Source organism: Ctenopharyngodon idella, chromosome 16, assembly GCF_019924925.1.
Source record: "Ctenopharyngodon idella isolate HZGC_01 chromosome 16, HZGC01, whole genome shotgun sequence".
Classification (NCBI taxonomy): domain Eukaryota; kingdom Metazoa; phylum Chordata; class Actinopteri; order Cypriniformes; family Xenocyprididae; genus Ctenopharyngodon; species Ctenopharyngodon idella.
Window position 1 is genome coordinate 3,687,269 of NC_067235.1, and position 27,262 is coordinate 3,714,530.

At 37.0% G+C, this 27,262-nt stretch overlaps 1 protein-coding gene across 3 annotated transcripts; it reads right to left on the reverse strand.

The window, feature by feature from the left end:
* Nucleotides 1-32: 32 nt before the first annotated feature.
* wdr26a (WD repeat domain 26a) lies at nt 33-27,175 on the reverse strand. 3 transcript variants are annotated; one of them, XR_007925388.1, is made up of 15 exons: nt 25,434-27,167; nt 21,937-22,036; nt 17,409-17,465; nt 17,193-17,329; nt 14,396-14,493; nt 11,654-11,810; nt 10,677-10,815; nt 10,448-10,588; nt 10,225-10,344; nt 8,707-8,852; nt 8,521-8,599; nt 5,241-5,370; nt 4,959-5,153; nt 363-2,016; nt 33-247 (listed from the first exon to the last, which is right to left on the reverse strand). XR_007925388.1 is itself a non-coding variant. In XM_051864901.1 (14 exons), exons 1-13 carry the CDS (start codon nt 25,676-25,678, stop codon nt 4,939-4,941), a joined length of 1,764 nt encoding a protein of 587 aa, XP_051720861.1. In that variant the 5' UTR covers nt 25,679-27,175; the 3' UTR covers nt 33-2,016; nt 4,916-4,938. The 3 variants fall into 3 exon arrangements, 2 of the variants coding, with proteins under 2 accessions (XP_051720861.1, XP_051720860.1); XM_051864901.1 differs by having other exon boundaries at nt 33-2,016; nt 4,916-5,153; nt 25,434-27,175; XM_051864900.1 differs by having other exon boundaries at nt 33-2,016.
* Nucleotides 27,176-27,262: the final 87 nt, after the last annotated feature.

The following is a 27,262-nucleotide window of genomic DNA, read 5'->3' on the forward strand; positions in this document are numbered from 1 at the left end:
TTAAACTAACAGAAGTGACGACCTGCTCCAGATAGTTTAAAACCCTGAATGCTTTATTGAAAGTATGTATACATAACACCTCTCCTACAGAACATTACATAATAGTACAATCACTTAGAATAATAACACACTGAAATGCAAAACAGATCCTCAGATCCTGACTGCAATAAACTTAAGTCTCCACCAGAACTCCACCCAGGGCGCTACCGTTGCCCAGCCGGCTCAAGCACATAAAGTCAAACTAAGACTGAAATGAAACACAAATATCCAGAAGAAAAGGAAAGTTCAGTTGCATAAACCAGAACATACAACACCACAATTCTGTGATATCTCCACACGTGTGAGGGTGTTTCTGCATGCACCTGTTCTTTCTTTTCGCTTGTGCGCGTCAATCCTCGCTAACGGAACAGGTCTGGCTGGTCAGGGTACGAATAACCTGTACAAGGAGTTTACCTGATGCAGGTGAGAAACGGTTAACATTTGTAAGGGAGGATACATGGCAAGAAATACACACGTATGTTTTTTATATATATATATTTATATATCTATAGATTCTTCATATATATGTATATGAAGAGCACATAATTACAGAATAAATCATAGTAGGCAAAGTTTCTTTCGCTCGACTGATGAATACCTAAATTATTTCAGGGTACACCTGTGTGTACTAATGCGTAATATGGTACGAAAGTATAAGAAATTCACAAATAGAAAAAAGCATTTAAGAGGCCACTTGCCAAGACATCCTTTATACGATAATACGAGGGAAAAAAGCCAAACAAATTATAAATCAACCCAAAATAAAAGCAATAAAACTAAGAAAATCATAGCTGATGAATAATCATATACATGTCCAGAAAAGCATTAAAAAAAAAACAATATGAAAGAGGAAACGAGACCCAAGAGGAGAATATGATGCAACGAACATGATGGAAACAAACATATTTGAGAGTCCGTTCGTTCAATATGCAGTCGTACTTACCGTCACAAAATCACTCCTCTCACACCAACAGCCTGTACTTTCACTGCAAAAATGACCTGGACCGAGTCACAAACACCTACGAAGTCAAAGTTTGCACGCTGCAGGCTGATATTTACATGTGGAACGTGACATCAGCTCATTTGTGTGTCATTAGCAAGACGACTATAGCAAGCCTACATGGGTCGCAGGTGCGTTTTCAACCCCGTTACCAAAAAATAACCGTCTTTCTACATCGGCTCATCTCAAGAATAAAGATTAATAATCCATCACCTCTAGAAAACCCTCTCAAAATGAGCATAATAAAGTACCATAAGCAATGAAAAACTGCGGATCGGGGTCATGATTGGAATTTTCGAATCGAAACGAATATCTAACTGTTAAAAATGCCTGTAAATTCAGTCATTTAAAAATGTTGTGAGTCTCAGAGGGAAAGGAAAACGATATCTTATATCTCTGCTGGTGAAGACACTTTCAAGCATACGAGGTGGCTTAAAGAAGTTCATGCTGAAAAACAAGGATATGATTTGTTTGCTCTCCGTTAACGCGTGCGTCTTTGAGACCACGGAGAAGTTCGCACATGCCGGAAAAGCATTTTTTTGTCCCCTGGCTGAAGTGAATATTGTACAGAACACAAAGCAAGACTGTGGCCTTGATTCATTCACAATAATAAATTAAAGCCGTAATAAATAACGTTGTTTGTCCGTGTGTGTGTGTGCGCATGTGGGTTCAGGAGGCAGTCGTCCACTCAGGATGCAGTGTAGAAATGAGGAGGAGGGGCTTAAGCCGAGGAGGGGCGTGTCCTCGGCGTGTCCGTTTCGTGGCGCCGCAACGGCTTCATGTTGTTCGAGTGAAACGGCGTCTCCGCTGCGCTGCGGGTGGGGGATGTGAAACCGCCAGGAAAAAACATCCATCTGCCGTTAGATTTACTTCATTTGTCATTCTTCATTCACAAAGTCTATAGTGTGTCTCACTGTATGTTTTCCAAAGTGGACATCTGCTCCAGAGTCAACATCAACTGTCCATGCTGTAGCATTCTACAGGAGAAGAGAAGAAGAGACTGAACCACATCCACACCAAAACGACAAACAAGTCTTCTAACAGAACTTACCATTCAATTCAACTCAGTTTAAAGTGCCCCTATTGTGCTTTTTCAGATATTACCATTCATGTATTGTGTAATATAGCCATAGGCGTAATTTACGGGTGGCACATGTCCCCACCACTTTTTCCCAGGGTTGAAATTGTCCCCACCACTTTTTGAAACATCTCGCTAGGATGTACCTAATGCAAAATAAAGATCTGGCGCTGGAATGTGTTGTTTTTGAAATCACGCTGAGTGCCCGTTGCCACTGTCAGTGGCGCAAAAAGCTTTTTTCCGTCACTAATTAAAAAAATTAAAAAGGTAATTGTGACTTTTTTTCTCGCAATTGTGAATTTGCAACTTTGCATCTTACAATTCTGACTTTTTATCTCAGAATTGCGAGATTTAAACTAGCAATTGTGAGTTATAAAGTCAGAATTGCGAGTTATAAAGTCAGAATTGCGAGTTATAAAGTCAGAATTGAGTTATAAAGTCAGAATTGCGAGTTAGTCAGAATTGCGAGTTAGTCAGAATTGCATGATAAGTCGCAATTCTGAGCTAAGTTTTTATCACGCAATTCTGACTTTTTTTCTCAGAATTGTGAGATATAAACTCGCAATTCTGAGAAAAAACATCAGTCTTTTTCCCCTCACAATTGGAAATATAACACACAATTACTTTATATCTCGCAATTCTGACTTTATAACACGCAATTCTGACTTTATATCACGCAATTCTGACTTTATATCATGCAATTCTGACTTTATATCATGCAATTCTGACTTTATATCACGCAATTCTGACTTTATATCTCGCAAATTCTAACTTTGTTACGCAACTGAATATAGCTGTTTGTGAATGTAAAAGGTCTGAAAAGTTTCAAAGATCAAAGTGAGTTATAAAGTCAGAATTGCGAGTTATGAAGTCAGAATTGAGTTATAAAGTCAGAATTGCGAGATATAAAGTCAGAATTGAGTTATAAAGTCAGAATTGAGTTATAAAGTCAGAATTGCGTGATATAAAGTCAGAATTGAGTTATAAAGTCAGAATTGAGTTATAAAGTCAGAATTGTGAGTTATAAAGTCAGAATTGCGAGTTAGTCAGAATTGCGAGTTAGTCAGAATTGCATGATAAGTCGCAATTCTGAGCTAAGTTTTTATCACGCAATTCTGACTTTTTTTCTCAGAATTGTGAGATATAAACTCGCAATTCTGAGAAAAAACATCAGTCTTTTTCCCCTCACAATTGGAAATATAACACACAATTACTTTATATCTCGCAATTCTGACTTTATAACATGCAATTCTGACTTCATATCACGCAATTCTGACTTTATATCTCGCAATTCTAACTTTGCTACGCAACTGAATATAGCTGTTTGTGAATGTAAAAGGTCTGAAAAGTTTCAAAGATCAAAGTGCAGATTAATGGAGTTTTTGTTTCCCAAAAGAAAGAACCGATTCTGAACTGCCTGAAACGAGTCGTCAGTAATTTCATTCTTACTTCCTGCTTGAACCTACGTAGGTTTGTAACAAATTTGCATAATGCCAGTCTATGGTCTTCATTGGCTGCCCGTGAACAACATCTACTTTGCCCCTCAAACACTGTAGTTGTAGCTGAGACTGGAAGAGTTTGATTTGTGTTTATGTCGAGAAGATGCTGTTTTTAGCGATGTGAATCCACTTTGCATGCATTTCAAAAGGACGAGGACATGCGTTGGAATTGATACGGTACAACCGACGCCATCATTACTGTTCGCATCACTGTTTTTCAAGTGCTGAAGAAGATCTGGAGCTGAAATTCAGATATGCTAATGGTTGTTTGGTTTCTGGCATGTGCTGTAAGTGGTCGACCAATCACAACAGACTGGGCCATCTGACCAATCAGAGCAGAGCAGGCACTCAGACAGGAGGGGTTTAAAGAGACTGAATCCTTTATCAAACCATTTCAGACACTGTGAGAAATGACGTGATGCTGCAATATATATTATGAGAAAACTAAAGTGATTTTTGACCTTGGATACATGTAAACCTTTAAAATAGCATAATAGGGGCACTTTAATTCTGAATTTGAACTAAATTTATTTGAATTCCAGAAGCATATTAAAAAGCAATAGTTAAGAGTTGTTCAGATCGTCTATATGTATTGTAAAGTCCAGATTAGATGCCTATTTTGTGTCAAGGGAGCGTTTTTTAATTGACTTAATTATTAAGCTATCTGCTCCAGTTCAAGAGGGTTAAAACACAAAGTATCAGTATCAGCCAAAAACAAGCTCGGTTTTTGACGCAGAAATTCCATATTGGTTTTAGTTTCTGAATATTTATAAAAACATATAAAAGGAGTTTCAAGAATTGGCTTGACAAATGTAACATTCTTCCCTGTCTCATTTCCTACTGATACAGGGAGTCTGAGCAAAGTTATGGATGAGCAAAGCTGAGCAAAACGTCTTCGTTAAAGCATTACACAGCAAATGGGTAGTTGACATGTTGCATGTCCATTCAATTTTTTAACATTTATTTGAATGTATAAGCGAAAGTGCATATTTAACATCATATAATTGCTAAATCATATTTAACATCATATAATTGCTAAAAATCGCTATTTTATTCAGTTTAGATTTTTCAACACATTTTTCATTTAGTTTTTATCCCTATTTTAAGTGGTCCTGATGTGATTTTTTTTTAAAGTAGTATTATACTCCAAATATTCCATATAGTCTCTCATTTCATATGAGTTCATAAAATCTGCATGCAATACAATGAGAAAATAATTTATAAATGCTGTTTAAATTCAGCTAACTAAATATTTTTAAATTCAGTTTAGCAAGTATTTTATGTCAACTACCCACTTACATCGAACTAGGAGCATTTTCCAGTCAGATGAGGAGGTTCATACCAGTTAGCCCCTCGGTCTCCTGGGAATCCAGAAAGGGGGCGGGACCCCAGACCCTTACGGTGCCGTCATCGGAGGCGCTGGCCATTAGGCCTGGCAGCACCGGGTTCCAGCTCACGCAGTTCACGGTGCGCGTGTGACCCGTCAGCTCAGCTATGGGCAGCTCGCTGCGCTTGTGCCAGATGTAAACTTTGTGGTCTAGAGACAACAGACAGTTCACAAAACCCCATCAGCTCTCTGCCGGAATGAGTTCAGCCCGTTAGTCTGAGATCTACGCATTCTTACCTTCACTGCCACTCGCAATAAAGTCTTCGTTGTAGCCGCCAAAACAGGAGTGGATGGTGTAGAAGCCCTGAGTCACACCTTGGTACTTCCTGACTAATACCCGGTCCTGCAGGTCCCACAGATGAACTCCCTAAACACACCGAGAGAGGAACATACAGTGCAAAGTTATCAAACACTCCACAGTCTTCACTGCATAAATTATGAATTAAATATAGATTAATCCTTATTAAAGCTACAAAAGTTATCAAGTCAAGAGCAGTGAGCAATTTTCTCTTTTGTTCTTTGATTAACATTACTGACATACATCACAGCAGCAGGTTTATTAGGCTGCTGTCACTTTAAGACACACATGACGCGGATCTGACACACATCTGATGTCCTCACAACTCTTTACAGTCATTTAAGACTTTATTTAACTCATTTAAGACCATGCTTACGAGGATACTTGACAAAACAGGTATTTTGGCATATTTTTGTGTATTTAAGGGCGAAAACAGAAGTCAATGCTGTGCTGTCACACAGACGGGATTCACAGACAGCACGCCAGTCCAGACTTAAGTTATTTTTTACGTCTTATCACACTTGAATGGTTTAAAAGCAGCTGAATGAATGATAGTGTGAACATATAATGTAATGCTAGCTAAAGGATGACAGAAAAAAAACGGATGTTGCGTTAATTGCATAAAATATTTTTAAAACGTTAAACTAAAAAAAAAAAATTGCATGTGTTAACGCATTAATTTTGACAGCACTAGTTTATAATGTTTATTTTTGCAGGAAATTCAATGAAAAAAATGGTTTATCTTCTAAATAATAAAATAATAATAATAATAATAAAATTAATTTAAAAAATTAGGTGTGTCAATGCTATTATCCCTCTTCTTCTGTCAATACACGCTTCTATGCTAAATGACCAAAGCCCCCAGGATACTGGTGTGTCCATATAAACCACGCTCTGCAACAACTGAGCCATTCGAGAGAATGAGTGTAGGGATTTGCTAATATTAACATAAATGTACATTTTTCTTGTCATTTGAGGTGAAACATAATGCTTATGAGTGGTTTATATAATTGTAAGTACTGTTGCCAGATTGATTACAGAAAATCATCTAAATGCAGTTGAGGCCAAACAAATCAACTAAACCATAAACTGTATATTTTCATGTTTTTCCTGAAACAAAACAATTTTCCATGGAATTTTCCAAAAATCCATGAAAAACATATTCTCCTACATTTTTGACATACACAAAGTAGGCTATAGGCTACATTATCTGGCAACATTAAAAACATTGCTAATACGTTATGAAGAAGGATCAGAGAATGAATTTCATCTACAAATAAGGCTGGAAGACTAAGGTAGGACTTTTACAATCTACACCTGCCGTGGTGTATCTTATTTGTCATCTCTGATGTTAGTCATGCCCGGTTGAAAAAGTCCCCACTGGTGTGCAGGTCAGCAGGCTGTGCAGGCGTCGCTGCTTTTTACATTCATGTCCAGCCAGGTAAAAAATAAAAAAAAGAAATTTCTAATTTTATCTGAGTTGTTTTTCTTTTTTAAAAATGAATTTATGCACATCCAGTTCAGGTAAGAAGTGATTCGGGTGGGGTACAGATTTTAGGACATGAGAAGACATGTAATTCAGATCTGCCTCCATTTGGTTAACAACACCCAACTTCCTACGATCCAATCAATTCCCCAGGATGAAATCAAGCCCTGCCCTACATTCTCATTCCAGAAGCTGTTTCACTCAGATATACGTCACAATAGGGAAGAAAAAAAGACTATTGCAACTTCTGTTTCATGCTAACTTTAAGTTCAGTATTCTATTCAAGTGTAGAAATCTATTCTTTTTTTCATTTATCTCCTAAATAACCATGTCTATGAGGACTATTTTTAGATAATATGGTAAATTAAATACTCGTACTTCATCTCCTCAGACTTCTCTGTTTTTGGTGCGTTTACACCATGATGTAATTACTGTAATTACAAAATGACAACCGGACATTCTACTCTGAGCTGTTCACATCCTCAGACTCAGAATTGTGGCAACACTATAACGGCAAAATGATTCAGTTTGAGTAATTAATAAACAAAACCACAATAAAATGTTAGCATAACAGCTGTTATGCAAATGATTAATTATTATTATTAAAAAGTTAGTAGGACATTAGACATTAGTTATCCAACTTTGTGCTCACTACAACTGTATAGGCATGTGATCAGCTAAAGTCAAAAAAGAAGGAAAAACAATCCCAAAAGCATCCCAAATGCAAATTATAAGCGACTCAAACACACAGAATAGCATTTACTGTGAATCAAAACTTAAAATGAACACAGTGCTGTGCTTTACTCTGAACCATGCAGCGCATCAGACTATATATTTATATAATTACATCACAACCATTGAAATTTGATGATCACACTAAGCCATATGACGTTCTCACAACCATGCATTGTCAAAATTCATTAAAAAGTTAGTTACCCTGATTATAGTTTATTTTCATATTAATCTTACATTATTAAGACATGAACAACAGTTAATTATAGGAGTTATTAAACAGAAATATTACAAGATAACCTTTAACTACATTTAACACCTGAAGCCGCTGCCATTTTGAGTACAAGTCGGAGTTTACAAGTTCTACAAGGACGTCAGCACTTTTTCGGAAGTCGGAATCTGGTAAATACAGTAATTCTGTCATGATGTGAATGCACTGTTAAACTTTTTTAGAAATTTATAGAGTCACATAGGGTTGTCAAATGTACAGACTTCGGTACTGAAATTTTAAAAATGTGACGATACCAGCATTTCCCCCCATCATTTTGAGTGCTGTTGAGTGGATTCTTATATATATAGCGGATATATCCGCTAATAGACGGATACGCTGATAGACGCCTGCTTTAAAAAACGCTCCCGTGTGTATCTGTGCAAGCACTCGGTGAAGAGCATCAAAAATGTCTATTTACAACATGTTTTGATGTGTTGATTATTGTAGCCAATCACAGATACATCTGTTGAGCGCATGAACACAGTGGCCAATCAGAGGTGTTTAAGAATCCGCTCAACAGCGCTCAAAATGCTAGGGGGAAAAGCTGGTATCGTCACATTTTTATAACTCAATTTTGACAAGTCTAGAATCACACCAAGATCAGATCAGATTGTTCATATCAAATGAATAATAAGTCTGGCATCAGTACAAAAACAGCTTCACATTACGAAACACTTGAGATGAAATATAAGCAGATAAAAGCAGCCTGTCCAGGTCTATTAACACTCACCTGAGTTGCGACATTTAACAGAGCTAATCTTCCATTCTTTGACACGGTGAAGGACATTACAGGGTGGTCCTCTTGAACTCTTTAAGAAACGACAAGCAAACACACACCAGCACATCCACATAACTCATACAAACACTGTCAGAAAAACCAGAACAAGATCTAAAGTCACAAGTGCAGTCAACATACATGTTCCTGTCAGTCAGATCTTCAAAGTTGTATCCACGGATACGCTGGTGTGTATCAGAGGCCAGCACTGTTCGACCGTCATTCAAACACCACAGGCACTGCACACGAACACCCTCCCAGGAGTCCAGCAAGTTTCCATCCAGATCCTGTCAATAACATACTCCTCATTGACCACCATCACTTATGAATGTATGCGGTCAAACAGTCACTAGAAACAATAAATCAGATATGTGGCAACAGGAAACTATTTAAAATATTCTTAAAGGGATAGTTCACTCAAAAATAAAAATTATCCCATGATTTACTCACCCTCAAGCCATCCTTGGTGTATATGACTACCTTCTTTCATACGAACACAATCTGAGATATATTTAAAAATATCCTTGCTCCTCCAAGCTTTATAATGGCAGTGAATGGGGGATGTGTTTTGAAGCCCAAAAAAAGGACATCCATCAATCATAAAAAGTAATCCATATGGCTCCAGGGGGTTAATAAAGGCCTTCTGAATTGAAGCGATGGGTTTTTGTAAGAAAAATATCCATTTTTAAAACTTTATAAACTAAAATAACTATCTTCCGGCAGAGTATGTAGGAGTATCGTAAGCTTAGACGCCTCTCGCAGTTCAAACAAATAGAGCTGTGCAACCAATTTAAGCTCCTCTTCTCTTACATCGAAATCCTCCAACATTTCTCTTTAAAAATTCTCATTTTAGACTTCTAATTGGTGACCGGTGTTTTGTTTTGCTCTATCCTCTGTGCTTCCACGTTCGTCAATACGTCATGCATTGGGTCATAGGTCACTTTTCCGCCACAAATCGATGCGTATGGTCGTCTGCGGGAAGCTAGATATTATAGTTAAGAAAGTTTTAAATATCGAAGTTTTTCTTACAAAAACCCATCACTTCGCTTCAGAAGGCCTTTATTAACCCCCGGAGCTTTATGGATTATTATTATTTTTTTTTTTTATGATGAATGGATGCATTTTTTGGGGCTTCAAAATCTCGCCCCCCATTCACAACCATTATAAAGCTTGGAAGAGCCAGGATATATATTAATATATCTCTGATTGTGTTTGTCTGAAAGAAGATAGTCATATACAGCTAGGATGGCTTGAGGGTGAGTAAATCATGGGATAATTTTCATTTTTGGGTGAACTATCCCTTTAAGGGATGAATCTCCACATGCCTGTCAAGAACATGTCAGAGTTATATTTCATCACACATCATGGTTGTTTTTGGTTTAACTGAATTTAATGTAAGCTGAGTTTAATAATGAAAAAAAAAACAAAAAAAAACATTGTGTTTGTTTGATTAATTAATTAATCAATTAATCGTGGAATTGTGCATTAAAAAATAAATAGTTACTACCAAATTTCCTTTCCAAACACCTTATTGTCATGACTATAATGCTCTCACTCAATATCATTTCATATTGTTTGGCTAAAATATAACCAAGGCATTTGTTGAAGAGATTCACCCAGGTATAGTGGAGAAGACTGTAACTGTACAGCGGCACTTACACACTGGTAGAACTGGCCTCTCTGACCTCCGGTAACAAAACGCTTGCCGTCTGGATTCCAGGCCACACTGGTCAGGCTGTCCTCATGGGACTGGCTCATTTTGGTTCTCAGTTCCCCTGTCTGGGTGAGCACAGTGGCGATTTAAAGGCGAGACGAGCTGCTGGAAAGAATCTGAGAGCTGACTGTAGGTCAGTGTCGGTGTCTGAGCGGGCGAGACCCTCACCTGAACGTTCCACAGCCAGAGCTCTGAGCAGTCATCTGGGCCACAGGCTATCAGATACGTGTCATCGGGGCTCCAGGCCAGATAAGAAACCCCATAGGCATGACCCTCCAAAGTCTTCAGCTGTTTGAGCTGATGGGTTTCCTGTCAAAACATCCCAAACTATCAAACTCTTGGATCAGGAGCGTAGTGCGGTGTTATTTTAATGTTAAAGGGGAGCAAGGTTACTCACGGGGTCGACCTGCCATATGATGACTGTTGTGTCTTTGGACCCCGAGGCCAGTTTGGTGCCGTCGTTGGAGAATTTGCAGAACCAGACTTCATTGCAGTGCTCTGTCAAGATCTGCTGGGTGTAGCAGGGGAACTGTTTCCTGGAGATAACAGTCAATGCGTTTAGAGATGGCTGTCTGGAGAGACGGAGCTTCAATAAGCCTGTCCAACTTTGAACTGGCATTCATTCCTACATTAGGCTATACTGACAAACCACAGGATTTTTTTTTTTTTTTTTGCTTACACTTTATTTCGATAGTCCACTTTAGACATTCTACTAACTATAAGTAACTTTGCAACTACAATGTCAACTAACTCTCATTAGAGTATTAGTTGACTGTTAGGTTAGGGTTTGGTTAGTAGAATAATTTGACATGTAGTTGATAAGTTACTCATAGTCAGTAGAATGTCTGTTGGGAGCATCAAAATAAAGTGTTAGCAGATATTAAGCAGACAGTCTACTAATACTCTAATATAGTTAGTTGACATGTAGTTGCAAAGTTACTTATAGTCAGCAGAATGTCTAAAGTGGACTATTGGAAAAGAGTGTAGATTCACAAAAATTAAAAAAAATTGTGCACATCTGAAAGGCAACAAAAAGCTCAATGAGGGTGCTCAACTACTGCAAACAATAAAAATAAAGAAAAAGTTGGCACACCCCAGCTCCAAAAGTATAAAAGACTTTTAATTTCATGTTTTCACAAATATGTCTTATGGCTCTTCATCAGACAGACATACCGTAAAGACCCGCCGTTAACGATCTGTCCATCACGGACTGCGTGACTTCGCCATTTACTGTGGAGTTTTTTTTTTTTCTGCAACTAACAGTCTAATAAAATTTTGGTCGACTAAGTCTCTTCTCGCCAACTAATATTTAGTCGACTATTAGGGGGCAGCCCTAGACAATGTCTCTGTCAAACTGTAAGTTTCCTCATGTACCTGCTGCACACATGGTCTATGAGCAGAGACACGTTGTCCAGTCCACTGTCCAGTTTGGTGTTGTGGTAGAGACAGCGATCTCTCTGCAGCTCCACTGCCTGACGCAACAGAGTCTGCAGACGGCGGGGCGGCAGCATCACAGACGGGGGCAGGTACGCTGTATGAGAGATATGACAGACAGATACAGAGATGGAGCATAGAGGTCGTGGAGGGTTAGACTCAGTTTCATCTGAATTCAGCCAACACAGGACATAAAGTGAAATTCACATCTGGGACTTGAGACTACGCCGGTCCTTCACGTTCTTTAGGTTACCGCCCCCAATTCAATTCATCTCCTGAATTGGCTGAACTGAAATAGAACTGACCCGAACCCTAGCTGAAAAAAAACAATTACATGAAACTGTAAAAAAGAAAACAAAAGAGGGAATGAAGTGAGGAAGAAGTGAACAAAATAAATTAAAAAGTGAATAATAATGTTTACACCCATAATTATAATAATAGGTTTATACTTTATATTAAAGTGTCCTTGTTATAGATTTAAGTACTGAGTAATAATTATTAACTGCATGTACTAACCGTAGGATTAGGGTTTGGCTTGGGGCTAATTGCATGTAATTATGCATAGTTTATAGTTATTACTACAGTAACTACATGTAAAGTGTAACAAGGACACTGTAAAATAAAGTGCTATCCAATAATAATTCTCAGATAGCTGGGTCAATCTTTTGTTTTGTCAGAGACTAAATCTTCTAGCAGAAGGTTGCCATTTGATGAATTCGCCAATAAATAAAATAATATTTTAATGAAAGTTTATGTACTTAATATTCTAAGATCATTATATAATAACAGTAAGGCACTGGTGTCCCTGCTGTATTGTGAATATAGTCACTATCCACCTTATTCGTGACATAAGAGCAGTGCGGCCATTTGTAAATTGAATATTTGTGGCTTCCAGTGTCATTTGTTATTTTTAGCTGTACAAAACCGCTTGTTATGCTGCTTGATACCACAAACTACTATTTCTCATATTATTTTAATGTATTGACGTAATTATAAACACACTGGTTTGTAGTGCAAATAGTTTTAACGTTTACTGCATTTTATTATTCTTCTAGTTATTTACCTTGAGTGGCTGAAGAATAAAAAGTTTTGTTCATTTACAGAAAATAGTGTTAAAAAAAAAATAAGGCGGATCATTATGACTACAGTAACAATATAACAGCCTCTCGTACCTTTTGCTTATACATAATGCATGAATACTAAACTCACATTTCTTAAAAGATAGAAATCATCTTCGTTTTCTTATCAAAATTAAAGGTGCAGTGTGTAAATTTTAGCGGCATCTAGTGGTGATGCCGGCGCAAAATGTTGACCTGACATGGAGGGGGACCCGCGGTGTAAGATAGAAATGGCTCATTCTAAGGTAATAAAAACAGAACGGTTCATTATGTAAGGTCTTTATACACCACTGAAAACATAGTTATGCAGATATTATACTGCATTTCTGTCAAAAGATCCTCCTAAAATTTACACATTGCACCTTTAAGTGAACGTAGAAGAGAATTTAAAATAATTTGAGCCAATGTTGACATTTTTTGTCATGTGTTATTTATTAATTCATACAAAAAAACAAAACAAAAAAGATTATTATTATTATTATTATTTTCTTTTTTAATTTGATCTGAATTGTATTATTAATTGTAATGTTTTAAACAAAACATTGTCATGGAAATATTTTAATTGGTAAACAGTTTATAGGTTTTTCCTGTGCCCAATATCACATCTATCCTATCTTTTATAATATTATTTTAACTAATAATGACATCAATGACATCATTTTTGGAGGGAGAAAGTTTTAGTAGTGGACTTTATGAACTGTGTAATGTTGTAAAATTAGTTGGTCTGTGGCACTATGGCAAAAGAAAAATACCAAAATTCAAGTGAATTGCACATGTAAGCTGCCAACTTCCCGTTTTAGCTCTTTATTTCATCCTGTTAATGTTTTTTTTTTTTTTTTTCATTGTGCAAAAATACAATTATTTTTATATATAAATAAATAAGTAAATTAATAAATAAGGTTTAAGTGTACAATAGTGGCCAAAACTGCTGTCCGGAGGTGATGTTTGTTTTTAATGACCCTACAAGTTCAACTAAACCATCAAAATATGAGGGAAATATTTTATATGAAGGAAGAACAAAACACTAAATTTGGTTAAGGTATTTATCTGACAAAATTGTTTACCAAAAAAAGGCAAACTACAGCTACAGGTTTTATGCAAAAAAAAAAAAATGCATAGAAAAACAAAAAGCTCAAAGGAAAAAGAATACATTGACTACAACATAATCAGTTATTAATATTTGGTTGGTCCTCTCTTGTTTTTGCATGTGTTCATAATTTTCTTTGTATGACAGCCAGGCCAAAAATGATGTCTGCACAATTTCATTGCATTATCATCACAAATAAAACTATCAACTCCAAGCACAACTACGCAATATGCTTACAAAATCTTTAACACATTCATAATAATATTTGAATAAAGATGTCAGTTTTCCTAGGCCAGACATCACTTTTGGCCACTACTGTATAAGCACCATCAGTGCATTTTTCTGAAAGTCTGATTTGCCCATACATAGAAATTACAACACAAGCATATTAATTTTTCAGTGACAGGATTTAAAAGGTAGCACAACCGGAATGATCCGGCTGGTGTTGTTTGTTCATACGGGTTTAGAGTAACTCACTCTGAAGCTTGTCGAGGAGTTTGGATCGTGAGGCCGTCCCTTTCCCTTCCCACTCAGCTTTAGCACGCAGGTCATCAGAATTACTGCACATCAGGTACCTACAGCACAGACAAACAGCACAAGAGAGCTGCATCGTCTTTACACACTAATAAAATCAGACTGGAGTCACAGAGCTATTCAGCGTGAATTAAAGCAAGAAATGGTTCATTAGTTTAGACGACAAAAATAAAATAATAAAAAACAACTGGGATAGAGGAAATGTTTCAATACTGAATCTGAATTAATATTTTGAGTTAACGGTATTGTTTTTCATACAGAGCTGGTGTTGCTTGATGGCATGCAAATCATATTAAAAGGGGCCATATCATACATTTGATTAATTTTACTTTTCTCACTGAGGTCCACTTATGTCATTTATTTTTTCACCAAAATCAGTCAGAATTTAGTTATTCATGACACGTTTTCTGCACGTCCTTGAACACTTAAAATTGAATTGCCAAATTTTTGCTGCTGTGCCTTTAAAGTCAACACGTCATCTTTTGCAACAGATTTTAGATATTTCCAGAGAAACAGGACAATAGTAGTGTGGCACTTGATTTCAGAGAGGCGGAGCAACTTATTTTGATTACATGTTGACTTTATTATGTGAGCACCTACTATACACATAAAATGCAAAACATAAGCTACAAATATTTATAGTTTATTTTTATTATACATTTAAGATATGTTTTTAGAATAGCCTGCGCAATGATATGAATGAAACCATGTTTCCATGATTTAAACTGTATGTCTCACTTCAGCTGAACTTGCACCTGCACAATAATATTAAGCTGTTCTTTTGGTCTTGACAAAGGTTTCTTTTAAGAAACAGACCAGCTGGAGGCACACCCCTATTAAAAAAGAAGCCTGAAAAGATAAGGATTTAATTGGGGCGGGCAAAGGAGGATCGGCTAATAAAAATTAAAGATTACCCAACGAATGCTTATTAGTTGAGCAAAGTCGTAAACAGGTTGGAACAGACTGTATAAGAACGAGAGTTTTGAATGAGATTGTTAGATGTTCTACAGGCATCTTGGCTTTGTTGTCTCCACCATTAAAGTTTAAGTTTTGGCATCTGGAACTACGGTCGCAAGTTCCTTCGTTATCAGCACAGTTCAAGGATAGTTCCAACGAACATTCGCAAACAGCATTGCAAAGTTGTGTGGTTGGAACTACATCTCTTGACCTTCGACCTGTGGTTATAAGAGTAGTTTCTTTTTTTCATGACACATGGACTTAATAAATCATTATCTTGAGCAAAATAAGCAAGCTGACATTCAGTACGATCTATATCTTTCACTTAGAATATATACAAGTTTCATTTACGTCTTTTAGTTTGTCAAGAGATTTAAAGGAGACCTATAATGCCCCTTTTCACAAGATGTAATATAAGTCTCTGGTGTCCCCAGAATGTGTCTGAAGTTTCAGCTCAAAATACCTCACAGATCATTTACTATAACTTGTCAAATTTGCTCCTATTTAGGTGTGAGCAAAAACACCGTTTTAGTGTGTCCCTTTAAATGCAAATGAGCTGCTGCTCCCACACCCTTTCCAGAAGAGGGCGGAGCTTTAACAGCTCACGCTTCGATTGCTCAACAACAACAAAGCTGGAGAATCTCACGCAGCCAAAATGAGGATTGTCAGTAACGGTGTTCAGCCTTACATTGTTCAAACCGGAGTTGACACTGATGGAGAGACTCAGGAAGAAGTTACAACTTTTAGAATGAAACTGGACGTTTCTGAATGGTTAGTGGATAAATTTATGTACTTGCTGTGGAGTTGATTCAACTCATCGACTAGCATGTGCCGTCATGTTAATCTTTTGTGCAAATCCAGTGTTGAATTGACCTTCGTTTGTGAAGCAGTCCAGTGTAAAGTGACGCATGTCAACAACACTCTACTACAACAACTCTTCCTCTTCTCTAAAGCAGCCCAACAAGGCCTCACCCTCTTTGTTGCGTGTTCTCGCTTATAGCAAAAAATCAGGCATTAATTTGATCTCAAACATATTAATTTAAAGAAGTTATTACTCCACCACCTGCGTGACATCATTAACCAATGTGGTTGAACGACAAATTCGCGACAGTACAGTTTCGGGAAACAGTCGTGACGAGCTAGTTGATTTCTTCAATGATGCATCGTACTATGGTGGTGAAGCAGCGAGTTACGTCGTGGTACGGGAAACCCACCCGTTTAGTTCCTGTCTCTGTGAAGCCCCTCCTTCTGAAAAGCACAATGTGCTCTGATTGGTCAGCTGGATCAGTGTGTTGTGATTGGTGAAGTGCTTCCAGTGTATTTGGAAAATGTCCTGCCACAACCACCAGTTTCAACACTAACTCAACCAGGCCACGCCCCTTTATTCTGCGTATGAATTATTTAAATAAGGAATATTGTGACGTGTTCATTCCCGGAAGAAAACTCAAGACTACAATGGAGGCGTTTCAAGGAGTTCAGAAACAGTGACACTGATATAGAGAAGAACTCCCTCTGGAGGGACTTTGTGACTTTACAGACCTTTTTCATGCTCAAACAGCAACATTACACACTAAACAAAGATGAAAAAGTAAAAAAGCATCAAAGGACCCCGTTAAAAGCAAGAAATTGATATTCTGAACATTTTTTTCCTCTATCTGCAGCCTCTGTAACAAAGCAAAGTTGGCAGGATGCAGGCAAAATTTCTTTAAATATGCTATTTAAAAACAATGAGGAAATGACATTGTTGTTCTAATGCCCCCAAAATAGGACTGAAGTGTGATACCCGCTGAGGATGTGGATTCGTTCAGTGTTGTACTTCAGGGGCGTGAGCTCAGCTCTGAGAACCTGCAGCGCTTCTAGAACCTTCCCGTCCTCCAGATACTCCAAATACTTCTGCTGCAGGAGCAGGAACTTCATCCGCTGAACAACACAGGAGGAAATCAATCAGAACATTCGTAAAACTGATGGTGGAGATGTTTAGAGGACTTTGGACTCTCACCACCACAGCGCTCGGTGAATGCATCAGTGCTTTCAGCTCGTTGAGGTCACTCTCAGCCTGTCATAAAAAAAAAAAACCAGACAGATTAACTGAGTTTTCACAAGTTGACAAACCCTTATCTGTTGCTTGTTTGGTTTGTTGTGACCCATATGACCATTACATACACAAAAAGGACAAAGTTTAGAAACACTCATCTCATAAGGTGTAATCTTACTAGCTACTGATGTGAATCATGCGCTGTTTAATGATTCTGATTCCACTAAATAACACTTTAGTTTAAGCCTGGTTGTTTGTCATGTGTTTTAATGCATTGCACTTTCTAAAGTTGTTGAATAGATTAGTATTATAATGTATTATAACTGTGGTTACAATTGTTCATGAGACCATACAATGCATTATAAGGCGCATTACAAGGAATAATTACTGTGTTGGAGCCATTTAAGTTTGAATGTTTGAAGTGTATTAACTTAATTGTTGACTTAAACTATGATTTAATAAATTTGATGAATTTAAAGGAGACTTTTATTTTGTAAGGTGACTGCATAAGGAAGAGGGCAGATTGGAACCAGGTGGGAAGGTACGAAGGTGGAGAGAGCGCACAGCTTAAGACCACACATTGTTTGATTGACCAACATTCACATTTTATTGCTTTCTTTTGAAAATAAATACTTAATTTAGCATTTACATTGGTTTGGAAGTCATTTCTTAGATTATGTGCATCAAAGAATCCCTCAACCTTTACAAGATGGGTGGATTTAATTTTGGATTAACTGTGGACAGAAAGACCCTACATACTGTATTAAAATATTTTTATAATGTACAATACATAAAGATTTTAAGTAAACTGTTACCAATTATTCTGGTTCCTTTTTGTTTAGATCCAAAGTGTTTTTTTGTTTTGTTTTTTCGGGTGGAGGGGTGAAATTGCAAGCACAACAAACCTCACAAGAATCGAAAATGGGCTATTTCCCATAGACTGGAGTGAGACAATAGACGTCTCTTTGTGTGTCGCAATCAGGGTTGCCAGGTTTTCACAACAAAACCCACCAAATTGCTACTCAAAACTAGCCCAATTGCGTTTCAGGGGAGGTCCTCTGGTAAAAAAATCGTGTTCTGCGGGGGAAAACCACGTTTTTGGTGGGGTTCCCCTGATAAAATTTGCAGAGCGCACGTGAACCGATCATCTCTTCCACTTAAACATTTACAACATGAAATAAACATGAATGAACATCTGAAGGTATGTTGAAAGATACAGTACAACTTATCGAAATTCGTATCATGTCACATGCAGTGTTAAAGGGTTAGTTCACCCAAAAATGAAAATAATGTCATTTATTACTCACTCTCATGCCGTTCCACACCCGTAAGACCTTCGTTAATCTTTGGAACACAAATTAAGATATTTTTGTTGAAATCCGATGGCTCAGTGAGGCCTCCATAGCCAGCAATGACATTTCCTCTCGCAAGATCCATTAATGTACTAAAAACATATTTAAATCAGTTCATGTGAGTACAGTGGTTCAATATTAATATTATAAAGCGACAAGAATATTTTTGGTGCGCCAAAAAAAACAAAACAAAATAACGACTTTATATAGTGATGGCCGATCTCAAAATACTGCTTCAGGAAGCTTCGGAGCATTATGAATCAGCGTATCGAATCAGCGGTTCGGAGCGCCAAAGTCACGTGATTTCAGCAGTTTGGCGGTTTGACACGCGATCCGAACCATGATTCAATACGCTGATTCATAATGCTCCAAAGCTTCCTGAAGCAGTGTTTTGAAATCGTCCATCACTATATAAGTCCTTATTTTGTTTTTTTTGGCACTCCAAAAATATTCTCGTCGCTTTACAATATTAATATTGAACCACTGTACTCACATGAACTGATTTAAATATGTTTTTAGTACCTTTATGGATCTTGAGAGAGGAAATGTCATTGCTGGCTATGCAGGCCTCACTGAGCCATCGGATTTAAACAAAAATATCTTAATTTGTGTTCCGAAGGTCTTACGAGTGTGGAATGCCATGAGGTTGAGTAATTAATGACAGAATTTTCATTTTTGGGTGAACTAACCCTCTAATTTCATTGACGAATAATTTGTCATAGTTTTCGTCAACAAAATTTTTTTCACGGACGAAAACGAGGCAATGACTAATAAAATGCGTTTTGAATGACTAAAACTATCACGAAAATCTACTCTAATTTTCGTCGATGAATAAAAACGAGACAAAAATGAAAGAGATGGACGATTTGGGAAGATATCCAGTCAGGACTGCTGTCCTGTGTGGAAGATGCACACATTTGAGGTGTAACATGCTGATCTAACCGCGGGAATACGCGGCGCTGTTGCGCGCTCTACAGGCTCATCCAGCAGCACTTCAGACTGCTTCACAATTAATGGATAGCGCACATTTATGCCAAAGGATTGCTTATAAGCTAATGTTGATGAATCACGACAATGTTTACTACACGATGTTTATATGGTAATATGTTTTAGACAGTTGTAAGAACACATATTTTATCTCCCTCATCTGAACTTAAATGAGCAGCCTGCAACTACAGTATGGACCACAGACATTTCAGAATAAGAGTCACGGTGTATTTTGGGATGGTTTATAATTATTATTTTTTCCTGGTCATTATTGTTATTTTGTTTATACAAACTTTCTTATATTTTATTTAATTTCTATTTAATTTATAGTAAACTACTATACTTTCTGTCACAGGAAGGAAAGACTAAGAACATTATATGACACATTATTCAATATATTTTACAAGTATAAGGGTTATTATACTTAACTGAACCTAAAACCCTAAAAAAAATCTTCATTGCTCGAAATAAACGTTAACTGAAATAAAATAAATTATAAAAAATGTAAACTTATTTTATTTAATCTAGTTTCCAAGCTTTAGCTTAACCTGATGTACTAAAATAACTAAAACAGGAATAAAAAAACTATATAGACATTTAAAAGCAAAAACTGAAAGACATAAACACAAAAAAAAAAAAATCACTAAAACTTAACTAAAATTACAATGAAAGCAGAAAAACTAAAAATCAAATCTAATCAAAATTTTAAACAAAAACTATAATAGTACCTCAATGATAAGTGTGTCAATCCCTGACAAGTACTGAATTGAGCTCTCTTTTGTGTCTTTTTGCACAAAAACCGTACGCTTTGGCAAGCAAAGTACAGTTGGTTGTCTTAAGTGAACATAAGTTTGGAGAATATCAGATGTGTATCAGTGTATGGGATCTGTGTATTGTTAGAGAAATGCTTACTTAATGCATTACAATTGAACTAAATTAGATTTAGTTGACTAAATCTACTGTAGATTTAGATTTACTGTAAGTAGCTTACAAATCAATTAATTTTAACCTTTAATATTATAATGATGTACCGGCCGTGGTTCCCAGTATAGTTTACAGCATTAGTTGAGAGAGATATTTTTTTTCTTTAAGGAAATTTGCCATGTACTGTACCTGATAGGCCCCAAATTAATCAACATTGAATCAAAGGTAATCAATTCGAAATCAAATCACAAACTTCTTAATTAAAATCTAATCCAATTGTAAAATTTGTGTCAATGCCCAGCCCTAGTCTCAATAAATGTTTTTTTGTTTGTTTTGTTTTCTTTTCTTGAAGCAAATGTTGTTTTGTCACATTTATTTTCTTGTCAGAGTGCACCAGAATGCTTTGTTTACATGTTAAAAATCACAAAAAAAAAATTCTCCTGGGGGAGGATGACCCCAGACCCCCCTACAACTATTTAATTTGTAAACGTGTCAACTTTTTCACATCTTTTTTGTTTGCTGGTATGTTTTTTAAAGATTTGTTTTTGCCATTTTTGCCTTTATTATGATAGGACAGTAAGCAGACAGGAAGCAAAGTTGGAGAGAGAGCAACACTGCTATATGTCGCGTGCTGCCCACGAGGCTATTGGCAGCGACTTATTCTGGTTTTTAACAGTTTTAGTAATTTAGTTGAAGTATGAACTATGGTTGGAAAACAATTCTTACTGCATTCACTATCCTCTAAAGCCTGTTGTTAAATTGAGACAACTTCAGATAAATAAAAAATAAAAATTCATAATTCAGAGCTTTTCATTTTTTCATGTACATCAAGTCTGAGATTCAGCACTTATATTAAAAAAGGCATGATAGTTAATGACAAGATATAACTTAAAAAGATATCACTTAAAAGATTCACATGACAATGACTATTCATGCTTATTATTCAGACATGTGTCAGTCAGAGTAATACCAAGCCATTCTTTAAGCTTCTTTAGTTCTATGTAAATACTACGGTAGACGTCAATGGCATTAAAATCAGATGCCATCACTGTACCGTGGTACCATTACAGTACATTTTTCTAATGATTGTCTTTATTCTGACATTGCATTTGTGTCCCATCTGCATACCAAAAACACTGATTCTTCCCTTCTTTATTCTTAAGGCAATTCTAGACGATTTCTACAATTTCAATAACTACAATTTCTAGACAGGCCATGTGAAGACTCACCTTTTCCCACTCTCCCTCCATCACATGATTCCGGAACTTGGTAGCAGCAGGATGCTCAAGTCTACAGCCCGATTCCTGCATTAATAGGTCCACCGTTTGACTGAAACATGACAAAAAGAAATATGTTAATTAATAACGTGAAGTGGATTCATATTCCTCTCACATGATAGCACCAGGATTAGAGAACTGATTCAATATACTCCTTCACACACACTCCCGTATACACACACACACACACACAGTTCCAATCTCCTAGCAACAAGAAGTCAGTGTTTGATTCATGAAAACAATAATTAAAATATAAACTCCTGAATGTTTCATTTCCTAGAAAGGAACACCTCTCCCACTCAATTCACTATAAACTGTGTGGAGCACCAATTCATCTGGTTTTCTACACCAAATTAGAGCAAATGGCACTCATAATAAAGACTATGCTAGGCAAGATGCATTACTGCAGCAAGCTATTTTACTTTGCTTTTACCTTGTTAATATGTTTAAAACTCAGATTTTATTCAAATTCAGGGTTTTTCCTTTTTGTTATATGAAGGTCTTACAGGATTTATGTACTATGTCCAACCCGGGCTATTTATCAGTACTATAGCAACATTAAATTATACTGTAAATTATGATGTACACCACTGACACCATGAAAACAGACATATTACAAAAGCATTAATAACAGTGAAAATACAAAAACTCCATTGACACATCATAACAGCACAAAAACACCACTGACAAATTACAAAAATACTACTGACACCATCACGAAAAACTCTACAGACACAATAATGCACAAAAACACTGAAAAAAAAAAAACAAACAAACATGTTTACAAAACACCACTGACACTGTCATGAAAAAACATACCACTGACAACAATCATAAAAACACTACTAAACGTTACAAAACACGTTACAAAATCTCCACTGACACCATCATGAAGGCTCAAAGAAAATATCGATACCCGTGAATATTGCGATTTTATGTTTGGCGATACTGTATCGATTCTCAAAAACACTATCGATATTTATTTATTTATTTGTTTGTTTACATCCAAGATTCGTGTCGCTGGCTTTGTGTTTGGTTTAAACCTGACCTCTAGATGGCAGTGTTATCTCAGAATGTAAACTGTGACGCGGAGAAGCGCAAGGGTCGTTAGCATTACGCTGCATTCAGTTCGGCAACGCATGACGTCACCCATTCAAAGTAAACGAGAAGTGTTAACGCAGACGTCCCGTGTGAATGCAGCATTAGCATTAGCAAACCCAGCTCACAATATGACAGAATTATACCAGCTCCCGTTGCGGCGTACAGAGCTGAAGTGTGGAGTCATTTTGGCTTCCACTATAAAGAAACCACTAAGGAGATCGACAAGAGTCATGATGTTTACATAATAAGCCATGCTAAAATCCAATACTTGAGAAACACACTGAATTTGAGAGCTCACTTAATATCCAAACACCATCCGCGCTGCTAAGATCGGCGTTTCGATAGAATATGTAAATATGTGCTGCACACTTTTCGCTCAATAACAAAATAAACACACAACAAAAATGACAGCAGTGGCAGCAGCAAGAAAGCATCTGATCATAGTGATGTGGACGTTTGCACCAGCTCTGCAATTCAGCACTCCAGTAAAGGCATGTTTATTTATATAGCACTTTATAGAATAATGCTTTGAATTTTCTATATAATGCTATATATAATGAATATATATAATGCTATATGTATATATACTGAATATAAGGCTTTTTACACTTTCTGTTGTTAAATACTTTAGAAATTAAAAACTACTATAATGTGAACCTTTAAAACTATATTTACCTAAAGAATCCTGCAAGCACTTTGCTATTTTTCCTGTACTTAGATTGCACAAATTAGTGTTATATAAATGCAAATGCAGCAGCTTTGATTAAATAAAATAAAGTTTTGCTCCAGTTTAATGCATATGGTGGTGTGTTTTTTATATTTTTTAATTTTTTTTAATTAGATCCTCTTCCTTAAAAAAAAAAAAAAAAAAAAAAAAAAAAAAAGAAATATCGCCTTATATATATTGAAATATAACCTTTCTTACAGTATCACAATATATTGCAATATCACCATCAATAACACCATCGTGAATGATCAAAAACACCACTGACATCATCATGAAAGAACAAAAACCATCACTGACACCATCGTAAAAACACTACTAAAACTAATAAAATTCACAGAAACATTAAAAAACTCCACTGACACCATCATAAATGCTCAAAAACACCACTAACACCATCGTGAAAGCACAAAAACAGCACTGACACCATCATGAACACTACTGAAACTAATAAAATTCACAGAAACATTAAAAAACTCCACTGACACCATCATAAATGCTCAAAAACACCACTGACACCATCATAAATGCTCAAAAACACCACTAACACCATCATGAACTCTCAAAAACTCCACTGACACCATCATAAATGCTCAAAAACACCACTGACACCATCATAAATGCTCAAAAACACCACTAACACCATCATGAACTCTCAAAAACTCCACTGACACCATCATGAACTCTCAAAAACACCACTGACACCATCATAAATGCTCAAAAACTCCACTGACACCATCATGAACTCTCAAAAACACCACTGACACCATCATAAATGCTCAAAAACACCACTGACACCATCATGAAAACACAAAAACACCACTGACACCATCATGAAAACACAAAAACAGCACTGACACCATCATGAACACTACTGAAACTAATAAAATTCACAGAAACATTAAAAAACTCCACTGACACCATCATAAATGCTCAAAAACACCACTGACACCATCATAAATGCTCAAAAACACCACTGACACCATCATAAATGCTCAAAAACACCACTAACACCATCATGAACTCTCAAAAACTCCACTGACACCATCATGAACTCTCAAAAACACCACTGACACCATCATAAATGCTCAAAAACACCACTGACACCATCATGAAAACACAAAAACAGCACTGACACCATCATGAACACTACTGAAACTAATAAAATTCACAGAAACATTAAAAAACTCCACTGACACCATCATGAAAACACAAAAACACCACCATGGACGCTCAAAAACACCACTGACACCAATAAAAATCCACTGACACGTTACAAAACCAGCACTGACACCATCATGAACTAACAAAACCAGCACTGACTGTTATGAAAACAATAACACCACTGACACTACCGTGAACGAACAAAACCAGCACTGACTGTTATGAAAACAATAACACCACTGACACGTTACAACAACACTAATCACACCACACTGAAAACACAATCACTAGTGCCACGATCGTTAAAACGCAAAAACACAGTGACAACCCTCGTGAAAGCACAAACGCACCACTGACACCGTCATGAAAGCCGCACTGACCGCATCATGGCTTCATCTGACCAATCCAATAATAACCCGATGATAACACGCAGATAATATCAACGCTGAGCTCTACTCACTTGAGTCCCAACCCGTGTAGATGCTGTCCTATGAGCCTGATCACATCCTCGTCGCTCTGAGACAGTCGCTTCTTCTTCTTCATGCTGGTGTCAGGCGCCGGGTTCTCGGTGGACGGCAGCCCGTTATTAGCGGAGGACAGCAGCCCGTTGGAGTGCACCGCTCCCGCGACAGAGGACGAGGACTCTCCGTTCCTGCAGGACATTTGCGGCTCCGGCTCCTGTCCTCCCGTCCCGTTGGCCTGCATGTTATAAAACGCGTTTACACTGGCGGATCTGCGCGACTGCGAGCTGTTATTAAGACGGATGGCCGAGTGCTGGTGGGGGGTTGGGAGAGAAGCCGCAGAGAGGCCCGTGATCCCGGCAGCAGACGCCCCGCTCTCTCCTGCTCCCTCCGCCGCCGAGACTCGGCTTTTCTTCCGCGGGGGCGGCGAAGCTCCGCCGGTTTCCGAGTCGGAGGAAGAGGCAGCGGAGGCCAGAGTTTCCTCGCCGACAATGTCAGAGTCGAGATGCCTCACGGGCTTAATATCAGCGCGATTACAGACACGGAAGCCGCTGCCGTTCGCTCGCTGCTCTTGTTATTGTTTGTCAGTGAACAGCTGCAAGTCCATTATGGACGTCGGTACGCGATGACGTCACCGGAAGCGCTGCAACAACCTTGAACTATCTCGAATCATAAAGCCACACTCCAGAAAAGTTATGACTGCAAGTTGTGTTCGTGCAGTCCGTAACAACGATAAGTTTGTTTTTAATGAATGCAAAAAATACAGAGTAGACATGTTTATAATACACAGTTTGTGTATATGATACTCAGAAATTAACAACAATACACCACTTGTCAACAGAATACAGAGAATAATGAGTTAATAATAACTTGCAAACGACAGAAAATGATAAGAAAGATAGAAGGGAAAATAAAAATAAACATTTGGGTAAGAAATTAGTAGGCATTGCAAATTTAAGTCGTCCTACTTGATTTCTTATTTGCTGAGGATGAAATGGTGTTGAAATACTTTTTAAATTCTTTAAAAAACGGTTTGTTGTTGGTGAACTTACATTTTTGGATATGAAATTTGCAAAGAAGATCCATTAAATACATAACAATGCAAGCATTGTCTTCAGTAGAGTCAGATTCATAGTGTCCTAAAGTAAAGTCTTTCAAAGTTATGGTTACATCTCATAGGATATTATTATCATTAATAAATGTGTTAATACCTTTCAGTATAGTCCGAATAAGTACTGTGGCAGTACCATAGTACAACGATGTTATGATATGGTAATACACTGATACTTTCTGAAAGAGTAACACCATGAACTTGCATTATAACAATGTATTAACACTTCTTGTTTGGAGGGAATGGACTTACAGAAAAGGTTTGTTGCAGTACCATGGCCCACTGGTTGATTGTGTCCTGTCCAGTAATACCACCAGTGTTAATTTTGACAGCAAATTTTGATTTAGTTTTAGTCATAGTCTTTTGACTAAAATGCCATTTAGTTTTAGTCATATTTTAGTCATCGGAAATTGTTTTAGTTTTAGTCTAGTTTTAGTCGACTAAATATCTACAGTAGATTTAGTCGACTAAAAGCTAATTTAGTTAAATTGTAATGCATTTCTCTAACAATACACAGATCCTATACACTGATATAGGTACATCTGATATTCCCCAAACTGTTTATGTTCACCCAACTGTACTTTGCTCACCAAAGCGGACGGTTTTTGACCATTCAAGTGCAAAAAGACACGAAAGAGCAAAATTCAGTACTTTTCAGGGATTGACACACTTATCATTGAGGTACTATTATAGTTTTCATTTAAAATTTTTATTAGA

Coding starts and splice junctions, on each gene's coding strand:
- wdr26a (XM_051864900.1), bottom strand. CDS start 25,678: ATGCAGGCCAACGGGACGGGAGGACAGGAGCCGGAGCCGCAAATGTCC. Junction 14,494..17,192: donor CGAATCCACATCCTCAGCGG/GTATCACACTTC, acceptor TCTGTGCTGTAG/GTACCTGATGTGCAGTAATT. Junction 11,811..14,395: donor ACTCCTCGACAAGCTTCAGA/GTGAGTTACTCT, acceptor TCTCTCATACAG/CGTACCTGCCCCCGTCTGTG.